At 43.9% G+C, this 15,130-nt stretch overlaps 1 protein-coding gene across 6 annotated transcripts in view; it reads right to left on the reverse strand.

Moving 5' to 3' along the window:
- SH3KBP1 (SH3 domain containing kinase binding protein 1) overlaps positions 1 to 15,130 on the reverse strand; it is a 366,732-nt gene that overhangs the window by 98,172 nt on the left and 253,430 nt on the right. For 5 of the 6 annotated variants that reach the window (XM_030574488.1, XM_030574496.1, XM_030574505.1 and 2 more), the window contains one exon: positions 10,931 to 11,006. In XM_030574488.1, coding sequence (XP_030430348.1) covers positions 10,931 to 11,006 — 76 coding nt within the window. Of the gene's footprint in view, positions 1 to 10,930; positions 11,007 to 12,593; positions 12,721 to 15,130 lie in introns of those variants that run through there. The other variant, XM_030574524.1, reaches the window with a different exon arrangement.

Consider the following 15,130-nt stretch of genomic DNA (forward strand, 5'->3'; position numbering starts at 1 on the left):
AGTCCCAATAGCAGCTTTGATGTTACTCAGGATGCCCTGAGCAGCTGCTGTACCTTATCTGCTGCAGCGGCTCAGGAGCTCCCTCAACAGCCATTTGCTGCATCTCCAGGGATGGAGGAGAATGGTTCTGGCAGGGCTGCTCGTGGGGCTGGGGGGAGTGGGGCAATTTGCCCCGGGTCCAACAGGGGCCCCATAAGCCCTGGCCTGACAGCGGTCCAGGTCTTCGGCGGCATTTTGGTGGAGGTGAGCGGGCTTCAGTGCTGCCAAAGATGCAGAACGACTGAAGGGCCCCCTGCCGCTGAAGACCCAGACCGCCGCCAGGTGAGTACAAGCGCCACAGCTCCCCCACTTTGCCCCAGGCCCCCTGAATCCTCTGGGCGGCCCTGGGTTCTGGCTGCTCCATTGCCATCTTCCCCAACAGGCTGTGGGAGTCCCAGGGAGAATAGAACAGGAGCTCAACTGGCTGTTCCTAATCCCAGAAAAAAACATGGTGTAAAACATGGCTCCCCACTTCCACATCATCACTCAGGACAGTTGGAAAAGGTATCAGGAACTAACAGCTCTCTGATTCTCTCCCACAGCCTGAGCCCCCAGCACAGGTTACAGCAGTCCAGGGGCTGCTTTAAGTTGTGTAAACTGGCTATGGTCTCCAAGGAACAACACCCCACGAGGGGAGCTAGAATGCAGCTCACTCCAGCTACTCCCCCTCCATGCCCCAGAATCTGTTCGAAAGTCCTGAACACAGCTCCTTGATCTATTTGAGATGTTTGGCACTCAGGCAAAAAGCCCAGCTTTACTGAAAGAAGCGGGCAAGCAAATTCCGAAGTTAAGGATAACTTGGAAACTGCAACTAGTGCAGAATGTGGATGCCTAATTACTTAGGTTGGTGCATGGGTCATATTTCTTTCACACACCACAGATTGCACTGGCTTGAAATGTATTTCCAGTGGCAATTCGAAGTATTATGTATAAAGCCCTATATCGTTTGGAGTCCCATTTATCTTTAAAGACCAACTTTCTCCTTGTTTTCTTACCAGACTCTAAAGATCAGATGTGGCATTCAAGCAGACAGTCCATAGATGCGCACATCTAGAGGCCAAAATAGGGCAATTCTCCAGGGAAGGTCCATGACTCTGGAGCTTGCATTCCCCCTCAGTCCAAGTGGAGGCATAATCCTCTTTTTAAGTATGATCCTGCTTCTTCCTTGTTAGACAACTAGTATGATACACTGTAATAAACTTACCTCAGTCTGACACAGCACAAGCACTATGCTAGATTTGTACTTCAACTTACTTGAAAATTGATTAAGAACACTATCCACATACATTTGACTCTGAAAACCAGTTATTTAGCTCTTCACAGGGAGTCTAAATTCACATACCAATTGAGTTGGGTGCACATGCTAATGGAGTTTGGATAGATAAATCAAAACTACAACACAGTCTGAAAGAAGAAGCCTAAAATTAAGTGAGATTAATCCTATTACTGATATCACGTTTCTATAAATGGAGGAAGAGATGCTAGAGCACAAAAGACCACACACACAATTAAATGAGATAAGACTGCAACTCTGTTGCAAAGACAAACACACAACACAACTCAAACCCAAATCCTAGGCTACAGCAGAATTTAGTTTTACTGCTCAATATCTATAAAGATCATTAGAGTCATGATCAAAAACTGAATTACCCAAATAGATCTTTCCACAGAATTTCACCATGTATACGGAGAACATCAGAGCACTGCCTCACCACCGAAGAAACAAAGAAAATGTAACAACCTTGAATAAATTAGAACCGCTCTAATCCAGATTAATTAATCTTTACATTTTATAATTTGTACCAAGAGGTATCTTCTGCCTACTACTCAGGAATATCAGACACAGCATTATAAAAAAAGTCCATTATAAGAATTTGTTACTTTTACAAAATATAATACATTTCCACACATTCTGAAACACCATGAAGTACCTGAAAGAAAATTACAATGCATTTTGTGCTACATTATCCATATTTTTCTAGTGCATTTATTTATATTCTAAATTGGCAATGTCAATCATTTGCAATAGTTCTCTCAGTTAATTAGCAGTGTTCTGGTGTACAGATTTTCAGAATCCAATCTCATATACTTATAATAATGGATAAATATTTCCTAAAACACAACCTTGTCACTACAGGCTAGTGCCCCTCCCACAAAAAGCAACTCCAACCCACAACAAACACACATCTCCCCACAACGTATTCTATACCAAAAGCATATAAAATATATGGACACCCATTATCAGCATTACCCCCACAAAAACCCAACACAGCACATGATATATCAGTCTTCCCCTACAAAAATCACTCCTATAAACTTATGAGAAACCTTCAATGACATTCCCTCTTGCCTTCTTTTTCTGCTGCCTCCCTATACCCCGAGGACTCTCTCACATAATCTGCCCCTTCAGACTCTACAGGCTCTTTCACCTCCTCTTAGCCCTTGGAGCCCCGAGGTCCCATGTCTTTCTCACCCCAGTCTTTGAGGGCCTCTCTTTCACTCTGATGGTTCTCCAGCTCTGAAGTGCTTCCTCCTCCTTGTCTCTCAGATCCCTGAGGACCCTTCCTCCTGTCCTTTTATCTCTCTAAAAGACAGAGGATTCCTTTTTCTTCCCATATTATCCCTTCCAGGGTTCAAAGGGTCCCTTCCGCTGTACCCATACTTAGATCCTCACTATTTTTGGCTGCCATGGACTGGTAGAAGCCCTCAGTGTTGTCTGCATGGTTAAATGAGCAAAGGGACCAGAAGAGACAGAGTTTAGTTGCACGCCTGCTGGATTGGCTACTACCTGCTGCACTCCCTTTTGCCTCACGTCACTAGAGTCATAACAAAGAGAGGGCTCTTGAATTGGATGTGGGGAGAACAGAGAACCAAATATTACTTGGCACTGGGTACTCCTCTTGTGGAATGATAGGCCAATAAAGAGACAGGGGGGCTCACTCAGTTGTGCAGAGAGGGTAGAAGGGAAGTGAAGCTGCTCCCCATTCTCTGTGGGCTACAACCAGCATGCAGTCTCACACTGCAGCTGTTGCTATGCAACTGAGAGCAAGAAGCATCAAAGTCAGCCAAGGAAAGGACGGTTCTGTGGTGGCACGCCAATCTTCCTGCCGCTCTGCAGGCCAGCAATGTACTCATAGACTCATAAGAATGGCTAAACTGGGTCAGATTAATGGTCCATCTTGCGACAGTGGCCAATGCCAGGGGCTTCAGAGGGAATGAACAGAACAGGTAATCATCCAGTGATCCATCCCTGCCCATTCCCAGCTTCTGACATAGATTAGGGATGCTTCAGAGAATAGTTTTGCACCCCTGCCCATCCTGGTTTATAGACATTTATCCAGTTCTTTTTAAAACCCTATTATAGTCTTGGACTTCACAACATCCTCTGGCAAAGAATTCCACAGTTTCACTGTACATTGTATGAAGAAATCCTTCCTTGTTTGTTTGTTTTAAACCTGATGTTTAATTTCATTTGGTGACCCCTAGTTCTTGTGTTATGAGAAGGAGTAAATAATACTTAGAATCATAGAATAGGAGGATTGGGGACCTCAGGAGGTCACCTAGTCTAAGCCCCTGCTCAAAGCAGGACCAATCCCCAGACAGATTTTTGCCCCAGATCCCTAACTGGCCCCCTCAAGGATTGAACTCACAACCCCAGTTTAGCAGGTCAATGCTCAAACCACTGAGCTATCCCTCCCCACCCCTTTCCTTATTTACTCTCTCTACACCAGTCATGATTTTATAGATGTCTATCATATCCCCCTTAGTTATCTCTTTTTCATAATGAAAAGTTACAGTCTTCTTAATCTCTCCTCATATGGAAGCTGTTCCATACCCTAGTCATTTTTTGTTGCCCTTTTCTGTACTTTTTCCAATTCCAAAATATATTTTTTGAGATGAGGTGATCAGATCTGCATGCAGTATTCGAGATGTGGGCGTACCATGGATTTATATAGAGGTAATATATTTTCTGTCTTTTTATCAATTCCTTTCCCAATGATTTCCAACACTGATATTTTCAGAGAACTATCGAGAATGACTCCAAGATCTCTTTCTTGAGTAATAACAGCTAAATTAGACCCATCATTTTATTTGTATAGTTGGGATTATGTTTTCCAATGTGCATTACTCCGCATTTATCAATACTGAATTTCATCTGCCATTTTGTTGCACAGTTTACTTTGAACTTACCTATCTTGCGTACTTTTGTATCATCTGCAAATTGTGCCACTTCACTGTTTACCCCTTTTTCCAGATCATTTATGAATATGTTGAACAGTACTGGTCCCAGATCCCTGGGGGACTTTAAGGTCAGAAGGGACCATCATGATCACCTAGTTAGTCTGACCTCCTGAACACTGCAGGCCACAAAACCTCACCCAACCACTTTCGTATACCTCTAACCTCTGGCTGAGTTACTGAAGTCCTGAACTCATGATTTAAAACTTCAAGTTACAGAGAATCCACAATTTACACGACTTTAAATCTGCAGGAGACCTGTGCCACATGTTGCACAGGAATGTGACGCCTCCCCCCACCCCCCGGTCTCTGCCAATCAGACCCAGGGTAAAATTCCTTCCTGACCCAAAATATGGCCATCAGTTAGACCCTGAGCATGACCCACCAGCCGGACACCTGGGAAAGAATTCTCTGTAGTAACTCAGAGCCCTCCCCATCTAGTATCCCATCACTGGCCACTGGAGATATTTGCTTCTAGTAGTTGCAGATCCGATACACGACACTGTAGGCAGTCTCATCATTCCATCCTCTCTAAGCACCCTGTGGCAGTAAGCACACTAGGATCCAAATCATGAATCTCAGAGACCTCTCTCAGTTTGGAGCTGGATCAGCGGACTGTGCCTTACACTACTCCTTTGCAAGTGAGTGGCAGTGTCTGTTGTGTTTAGCACCTACAGGCTTCAGTCAGGACTGGGGCCCCATTGTACTAGGTGTTGTACTGAAAACACAGCAAAGAGGAAAGAGAAATTAAGCTAAACTCCAAGATGGAGTGGATGAATGCTGGTACCTAGCACTCAAAGAACATTTAGTACCAGCCTGGGACTGGAGACTTTTTGGATTTATGGGTAATCCAGCTTTCTTGTGGCAGCTTCTCAAAAAACACAAAGAAAATTCTCCTGCCTAATACAACTTTCGAAACCTTAAAAGTACCCATGAGAACTATTCAGCTGTTTCTATTTTTCTAATTTTACTTATACCTAGTAGGATGGAAGCAATGGCATAAACATGAAATTATTATTTAGGCATGCAAATAGTAGGTATTCACACTGATCCATAAATGCTATAGGACTATAAAATTAGTTTATACAGATTTCTAAACTGAGACTTATTCAGGAAGTGATGCAATCTAGGTACTGTGGGAAATTCTGTATGCGTTGTAATAAAGTAAAAGAGGCACCAGACGAAGAACATAAGAGAATACACAGAATATCATAGAACAATTCTTTTGGAATAGCTTTCTTAACATGGAGAACATTGGATCATATGCTTATGGTTCGACTATTACAGATGAAGTTTATTATTACAAAAACATTTCTCATATAATATTGGATATTTTTAAAAAATCTTGTTAAAAATTGTTAAGGACATAGAGGTAAACGGTAATTGGGATAAAGTACAATATGGTTTTACAAAATGTAGATTGTAAACCTGATCTCCTTCTTTGAAAAGATAACTGGTTTTCTAGACAAAGGAAATGCAGTAAATCTAACCTACCTTGATTTCAGTAAAACATCTGATATGGTTCCACATGGGAAATTATTAGTTAAATTAGAGAAGATGGAGATTAATACAAGAGCTGAAAGGTGGGTAAGGAACTGGTTAACAGGAGCCTACAGCAGGTAATGCTGAAAGGTGAACTGTCAGACTGGAGGGAGGTATTAGTGGAGTTCCATATAGATCAGTCTTGAGACCAATCTTATTTAACATTTTCGTTAATGACCTTGGCACAAAAAGCAGGAATGTGCTGATAAAAGCTGAGGATGACACAAAGTTGGGAGGTATTGCCAACACTGAGGAGGACCAGAATACAGTAAAACTTGCCAAGAGCAACCACTCATGGAAGTTAGCAAAAGTGGCCGCTTGTAAGTGGTGGTCTCTCTTCAAAGGTTTGCTGCCTTTAGAGCTGGGCAACCAGAGAGCAGTGGCTGCTGGCCAGGTACCCGCAAGCAGCAGCACAGAAGTAAGGAAGATCATGTGTCCTACAGGTTTGTTTTTATAGATGGAGTAAGAAAATATGGTTGCTATTTGCAGATGACAGGTGGTCGGTCTTCAGAGTTAAATTATGGGGAAAAACATTCTGTGGCCTCTGCAGGTAGTTACTTGTGATAGGTGGTCTCTCTTCAGAAGTGGTTACTAAGGCACATTTTACTGTATCACACAAGAAGACCTGGATGACCTTGAGAACTGGACTAACAGAAATGGAATGAAATTAAATAGCGCAAAGTCATGCAATTAGGGACTAACAATGAGAATTTTTACTATAAACTAGGGATTTATCATTGGAAGGGAGAGGAGGAGAAAAACCTCGGTGTACTGGTTGAGCACAGGATGACTGAGCCACCAATGTGATGTGGCCATGAAAAAGGCTAATACAGTCCTAGGATGCACCAGGTGAGGTATTTCTAGTAGAGATAGGGAAATGTTATTGCCATTATAAAAGGCACTGGTGAGACCTTATCTGGAATACGGTATGTAATTTTTGTCTCCCATGTTTAAGAAAAATGAATTCAAACTGGAACGGGTGCAGAAAAGGGATACTAGAATGATCAAAAAAATGGAGAACCTGGAGAACCCACCTTAAGAGAGGAGAGTTAAGGAACTTGGCTTGTTTAACCTAAACAACTGAAGGCTAAGAGGAAATATGGTTGCTTTCTGTAAATACAGCATAGGGATAAACAACAGAGGGAAAGGAGTTATTTAAGTTAAGGGTCAGTGTGGGCAAAAGAAATAGGATATATACTGTCCATCAACAAGCTTGGGCTTGAAAGTAGGTGAAGGTTTCACCATGAACAGCCTTCAAAGGGGCAAAACACCTACCTGGTTTCCAAGACTCAGTTAGGTAAGTTTATGGAGGGGATGGTATGATGAGATTGCCTACCATGGCTTGTGGCCCATCGTTGATTGCTAGTAGCAAGTATGTCCAACAGCCAGAGATGGGGCAATAGATGAAAAGGGCTCTGAGTTACTATAATGAATTCTTTCTTAGGTGTCTGGCTGGCGGGTCTTGCCTCCATGCTCAAGGTCTAATTGATCCCCAGGAAGTTTCTTCCTGGTCAGATTGGCAGAGCCCATGGGTGTTTTTTTGCCCTCCACTACAGCATGGGTCACTTGCCGGTTTGAACTAGAGTACATAGTGGATTCTCTGTCACTTCTTTAAATCAAGATTTAAAGACTTCAGTAACTCAGCCAGAGGTTAGGGGTCTATTACAGGAGTATGTGGGTGAGCTTTTGTGGCCTGAGATGTATAGGAGGTCAGACTGGATGATCACGATGGTCACTTCTGGCCTGAAAGTCAAGGAGTCTACATGCATGCCTCAGTTCCCTGTCTCCCAAGCAAGAGCACAGATTCTATAAAGGTTCAAATAGAGCCTCTAGATTCCAGCATGGTTAAAATGTCCTAATTCGACAAAGTTTGGGGAAAATTCAGAGGTTCTGTGTGGGGTCAAAAATCTGGGTGTAAATGGGAATGCTGTGCAACTTATTCCATTCCGATATTGTGCAAGAACCTGCTCATCCCATCAGTTTTGGACACACACAAAAAATTGAGTATTTGCACACAGAGGAGGTGAAAGAGGGATGCAGAAGAAAGAGAGGATGTTTCTGGCAAAAAAAATCAGAGTGTCAAAGGAATATTCCAGGGAAGTGCAAGCAGCACCATTCAACTAGGGATTAAGGTTAATCCTAGTATAAGAGGGTGCCGCTCTCCTATTGCCTTTGATTCGGAATTGCACCTGCTTACCCCAGGGGAAGCTTGAAACCCAAGAGTGCTGGGGAAGTCCACTCAGGTGTATATTAAAGTAGGAGGACTGCTTCATATTACATTAATGTTAATAGGTTTTTAGCTGCTTTCTTCACCTCAGAATTTTTGCAGTGGAACTTACAGCTTGTATGGTCTCTTCCTGGTCAGCTCCAGCCCTTTTTCCTTCTACAACTCCCTTTCTTCCGCCTCCTCCTCAGTGTACAAACTATACCCAGTTTGCAGGCTAAAATAATGGCAAGCTGGTGCACGGTGCTCTATTTTGTTACTTACCAGGATTTTCTTATCAGCTTACATCTGACAACTAACTTTCACCACCTCTGTACATTCAGAAGACCAGACATGCATTAAATGTCAGGGTGCCAGCACATTTAGACACAGGTCAGGAAAGCAACATATAATGAAAAACGATAAGAAATTAAATGTATATAGATTACTAAAGTTTGGGAGAAAATGTTTCTGACACTGCACCACGTATTCTTCATAATGATATTATGATATGATTATGATTTATTTTACGCAAGATACATCATTTGAGGTGTCATTGGAAAAGTTCTGATTTGCTGAATGCGAGTATCCAATTTGTATATATCATTTTTGTATCTGAAGTTACGAATATTGACTATATATCTATATTTCAAATGTAGTTAGACCTGGGTAACGCCCACTAGACAAGATGCTTTCAGTCTAGACAGTGGGTTGGGAAGGGCCTATTCAGGGCAATGGGCCATTAGGAAAAAACAATATGCCTTAGGAGAAGCTTATTTACCACCTGGGGATGAGCCTTCTGGAGAACACTCCGAACAGTCTGTGAGTAATGGTTGCTATGACCCTACAATGATATGTGCTCAGATTACATGATGCTGGACTCCTTAGATGTCGACATTTTTCCACAGACTGGCTTGAGAACCAAGCTTTGAAACAAAGGGTTCGCACCATAAGCAAAAACTATATAAGGCAGGGAATGCCATCATCTGGTGTTCTTCACTCCCCACACAAGACGACTCCTGGAAACACCTGAGGAACAAAGACTGAACTGGGGGAAGTGATGGACCCAGGATAAAGGGATTTCTAGCCTTTGAACGAAACTCCTGGTGATTCCAACTGTAAAACAAGTGCAGCTTTCCCTATAAGAATTTGTAGGCTGCTTGTATCATCTTTTAAAGTGAGAATTTGCAAATTCATATCCAATCAATTTAGTATATTAAGCTTAGATTGTGTTTACTTGCTAGGTAATCTGCTTCGATCTGTTTACTATCACTCATAATCGCTTAGCATCTATCTTTTGTAGTTAATAAACTTGTTTTTGCTTTATCTAAACCAGTGAGTTGGAGTGAAGTGTATGGGAATCTTAGCTCAAGGGCAAAGGCTGTTGCATATTCCTCTCCACATTGAGGGAGGGGGGGAACTTTCTGAGCTTACACTGTACAGTTCCCTGTGCAGAGCAAGACAGTATAATTTTGGGCTTATTCTCCAGAGGGGCTGCATGGCTGGGGAGTTGGGAGTTGCCTTAGCTGTACCCTTTCCATTGTTGGCTCATTGCAGAAGCTGGACAGAGATTCTGCATGTAACTACATCTAGGTGCGGCCCTACCTATATGAAGGCTGGTGAAAGTTTAGGCTGGAGGGCTTTGCAGTTTGTCACAACAATACAGTGTGAGACGGAGCCCAGGCTGGTGGGCCAGGGGACTCAGTGGTATTCCAGTCCCGGGGGAAACCCATCACAGTATTAACTACCCATAAGAATCTGAAAGGTAGAAACTTCAAGAGGGAGAGAAATTGTTTTGGCAGTTCAAGTGATATAAACGAGTCATTAAATGAAATAAGACATAAGAAAATATAATCTACAAATTAGGAACAATTTCCTAACAGGGAGATCTCTTCAGGTTATGGACCAGGCTCCAAAAGGGAAGCAGTGGAAAAATCACTTTTTGGTTCATTTAAAACTGAAAAATAATTGACTAATAATGCTGTACTGCATATGTACTGAAAGGTCTTTTCCAGCTCTAATTTCTATGAGCCATATTCTCCTATCCATTCTACATTACAGATTTCTTATCAGCTGTGGAGATCTCTGTTAGTATCAAGGGAGTAAATGGAGAATGTGTAATAAAGACCCTCAAGTGTAGACCAGAGGGGAGAATTTTGACCTAGAAATACTAAGTTTCACTTTCTAATCAATTTCTTTGCTCATTCAGGCTTTATTTCCCCCCTTAGTTCTGACTACCTCCTCTTAGGTCCCAACACATTTAATTATAATTTTTATCAAAAAAATAACAAGACTAAAGCATGAGCGGTTTGTGTTTGATTTGCCTTGTATGATAGTTAAATATGTCTCCATTGGACAAAGCAGTGATCTTCCTAGGAAGCTTAATTATGACTTTTATCCTTTTTTAGGTACCAATGATTTATACACACTAAGACGCTCATACTTTGTTGGATTTTTTGTTTCTTACATAAACTCTGCCACCTGATGGAACTGTTTACAACTAAACACAAAAAACAAAAACAGGAAGAGTGTTACTATTAGGGCATTGTCTACGACACACCTATAAATTGCAGTTTGAAGCTGGATCACATTCAAATCTGACTCATCTATAAGTGCTTTCAGCCTGAGGCTGAATGATGTAATTTTATTTTATTTTTGGTGGCAGAGAGTTAGGGGTAAAATTATCAGGGCAAAAACAATTCAAAAGCATCTTAGAAACAAAGTGGCTTGTCTAAACATTGAAAATTCAAAAGCTCCATGCTGAATATATTTGTAGTCTTGCTTTTATTATTTTTCAGACATACAGAAAATTGCTCAAACTAAAACCTAAGAAAAAAGTATTCAACACTTCCCAAAAGGCTCAATAGCTCTGAGTGCAAATGAGGAAAAACAAACAGTGAGACCTACTCTTGGTTCTGCTGTCCATTTCTATTTTCGTTGGCTCTTGAGCTGCTGTAGCTGGAGGTAATTTCTTCCCAACAGTCTGAAATAAATAAATTATTCCTCTTTAAAACCTTTATTTTCCCAGTTAAAGCTTTAGCAACAGCGCAGAAATCATGAGAAAAAAAAAGGGAGGGAGAGGGGGAGAAGAATTACATTAAAGGGACAACTTGAAATCTAGTCAATTTGCAGGGGGCAAAGTGGGGAGAAAAAAGAAAAAGGTGAAAAGATTTCAAAGTAGCACTCCTACCCTAAATGCCTTGCCCATTTTTGTGTGATTTTACAGTCACATTTTCCTGTTTTTAAAAATACTTTCCTCTTCAATGTTGCTGTACGAAAGACCCACAGAAACAAGATGGGTAAATGGATTATACAGGGAAACTGACTATTATTAAGTGCTGTCAAACGAAGAAACAGTGTGGGGAAAAAAACGAAAAAAATTCCTTCAATTTCCTTCTATCATAATAGTATTAGGTGTAACAAGTAACAATAGGAGGTAAATACATTTCGGACATAAATGTGCTTTTAAAGTTGACAGTGTCCCCTTTTGTCATTTTAAGTACATACATTATCAAGTTCACCAAGCAGTATAATAATGTATCATTAGTATTAGACAGCAAAGCTGAAAGAACAGTATGCACACACTGCACAACCATCATTTTTCTTCACTGAGGCGTGGTCTACACTGGGGGGAGATCGATCTAAGTTAAGGAACTTCAGCTATGTGAATAACATAGCTGAAGTCAATGTACTTAGATCTACTTACTACGGTGTCTTCACTGCGATAAGTTGAGTGCTGACGCTCCCCCCTTGACTCCGCCTACATTTCTCGCTCCGGTGGAATACTGGAGTCAACGGGAGAGCGCTCGGCAGTTGATATATCGTGTCTTCATTAGACACGATAAATCGACCCCCACTGGATCAATCACTCTGGAGTTAAGTGTAGACATGCCCTGACAGTGATCTTTGTATACGTCCATTTTTTAATTTTAATTTTGTAAATATATTATTCTAACCCACAACAAAATTATGCCCCTGGAAAGCTTGGTAACATCTGTGGTCAAGGACCTGGCTACTTTTATTGTTTGTATAACACGGCACCTAGGAGCCCCCAGTCATGGGCCAGAATCCCACTGTGCTAGGTCAGTGGTTCTCAACCTATTTACCACTGTGGGCCACAGGTTGAGAAACACTGTGCCAGACACACACTGGCCTGGCCAGCCCTGTGCTGCCAGAGTGCCCCTTCCCTTTGAGGGAAGACCCGTGCCATGCGCCACACTGACTCCCTGCCCAGTGCCCCCCCACTCCCTATGCCCAGCGCTCTCCTGCCCAGAGACACCCCCCTCAAACCCCTATGACCACACCGACCCCTGCTAAGACTCCCCACAGATCCATATGCCCAGCACACACCCCTTGCTGAGAGACCTCTCCACAGAGCGGGGCCAGGTGCAGAGCTGAGGACCCGGACGCGGGGCCAGCAGCAGAGCTCTGCATAAAACCTGTGTCTATGCTGCCCAGCAGCCCCCACAAGCCCCTCACTGCCCAGCGTCCCACATACCCTCACTTCCCAGAACCCCCCTAGGCCCCTCGAGACCCACTCTCCCACACCCTGCCCCCCAGCCACACTCACCGACCCTGCTGGGAGATGACTGTGTTTGCCAGGCTGAGCTGGCAGCGCAGCCAGGGATCGCTCTGGCCCCTGAGAAGCAGTGCGAATAGCCATGCTGGAGCAGGAGTGGGGCCTGCACAGGCTGAGCTCCCTCAGGACCCACTTCCCTGGCAGGGCCCCCTGCATTGGACTGCTCAGTTCTTCCCCTGCCACAAGGGGCTGCTTAGCCTTCACTACTGGCAAAAGTGCTCCAGCAGGGTTGCCTGCTGCCATCTCCCCATCAGCCGGCCCCACATTCTGCCAGACCAGAGCAGCAGCAAGCTTTGCAATTTTTTTAAGTGCATAGCAGGGCCACGGCTGTGTGCTAATTGGGCTGCAGGTTGAGAACCACTATGGTAGGCTGCACAAACACAGAACAAAAAGACAGTCTCTTCCCCAAAGAACTTTCAGTCTAACTACAAGACAAGATACAACAGATGGATGTAGACAGATGAGGAAGTAAAAGTAAAACAAGAGACAATATTGGTTAGCAAAGCAGACAGTGATATTAGTGTACCAGCAGCTTAACCATTTTTCATAGGCCTTATGGAGAGTTTTGAAGAGAGATTTTGAAGGAGGCTAATGAGGTAGTTTGTGCATGTTTAAGGAGAGCTCCTCTCACACATGAAGGGCAGCATAGGAGAAAACACAAAGGTGCTTGTTTGAAATGTTAACAAGTGGGGCAATGAAGGCTGGCATCCTGGGCTGATCGGAGCCAGGAGTTAACATTTTGACACTGAATGAGAGATGCTAGTTGGGGGGGGATAGGCCATGAAGGGCCTTTGAAGTAAAGACAAACAAGCTTGTGTTTGACGCAATAGAGCGGGGACTCAAGGAGAGAGTTGATATTGCTGAAGTGATCAGTCCCAGCTGGGGCTCAATACCCACTTCCAGTCCTGTGCTGCCTGCAGCTGGTATGGATCCCCTCCTCCCCCTAGCTCCACGCCTCCTCCGGCTGAGGCTGATCCCCTCCTCCCCCAATCTCTGCACCACCCAGGTGTCAGCTCTGAGGCCAGCACTGCCTGCCAGCAGAAAAATGTCTCCAGTTTCCTGCTGGCGGGCACTGCTGCCTTCAGCAGCTACCTCTCTCTGCTCTGCCCTGCAGCCGGGAGAAATGTTTTGGTGAAAAAGTAGGGACGGCCAGGACAGAGCTGAAAAAGGGGCCTGTCCTGGCCAAAACAGGACGTACTGGCATCCCAGCCAGCCCGGGCCCTATTGTTCCTGGCCAGTCCCTCACTCCCGGGATCAATTTCCCCTGCGTCGTGCCCCATTGCCCCTAGCCAGACACTTGCTCCGGGGGCACCCCATAGAGAACATGGGCCTGGCAAGCTGAGCCTCCCTGCACCAGACTCTCCTTCCCTGCCATGTGATGAGTCCCTGAGGTAAAATCCACCCTCCCTTGCGAACAAGGGCTCACTCAGCTGAAGGGAGCCCACCTGGCTCAGTAAAAGGAGGCTAGCTGTTCTTCACATTATTTTTAGCCTTCTTAATTATATTTTTACACTTCATTTACCAGAGTTTATGCGCTTTTCTATTTTCCTCATTAGGATTTAACTTCCACTTTTTAAAGGATACCTTTTTGCTTCTCACTGCTTCTTTTACTTTGTTGTTCAGCCATGGTGGCACTTTTTTGGTCTCTGTATTTTTTAATTTGGGGTATACATTTAAGTTGAGGCTCTTCAACTACATTTCAGGGTTACACCCTCCCCACGCTTGCCAACCATAATATCTAGTAAGCCCAACGAAATTGGCACCTGCAAGAGTTTCCCTTTGGGAGCCTGTGGATACCAATAGTATTGTTACCCCTAAGTCAAATTCAGGATGTTGTGGGTTGTTTCCATTACGAAGAGAAACTGATGATGGAGTTAGGCATTTTTGATGCAATCCTGTTTACATATAAGGAATGCATAAAGTCCAGTTTCCCTAAACACAGCAGGCAACAAACAATGAAAGACAGTGTCTTTGCTCAGAGTTGCCCCTTTCCAGTCAGCACTTATCCCCTCAGCTTTCCTCAGGGCCGTGCTCCCAGGGGTTGTTCTGACTGAGGGTATGTCTACACTACGGGGTGAGGGGGGAGAGGAGCACAGCCTCCCACTGCTATGATAGTCCAGAAACTCCATTAGACATGAAAAAGGGGGCAGGGGAAGAGGGGCTCAGCCTCCAGCTGCTAAGATGAGGATGATTACCAGCACTATTGCACCATCTGTTAGGACTGAATCTCCAGGACACAAAGCTTAAAGAAGGGAATGACCAGGAGTCATTCCCATTTTTGCCCAGGTGCCCCCGGCCGACCTCACCGAGGCCAGCCAGGAGCACTCACAGGATGATGATGAGGACGGCTATCAGTCATATTGTACCATACCGTCTGCCACTGGAGAGGGGAGGGGAGAGGATGCTGCTGTTTAGCGCTGCAGCACCTCGTCTGCCAGCAACATCCAGTAGACATACGGTGACATTGAAAAGAGGGGAGAAATGATTTTTTTCCCTTTTCTTCAGGGTGGTAGTGGTAAATTCACGAC

This window comes from Gopherus evgoodei, chromosome 1 (assembly GCF_007399415.2).
Source record: "Gopherus evgoodei ecotype Sinaloan lineage chromosome 1, rGopEvg1_v1.p, whole genome shotgun sequence".
Lineage (NCBI taxonomy): Eukaryota > Metazoa > Chordata > Testudines > Testudinidae > Gopherus > Gopherus evgoodei.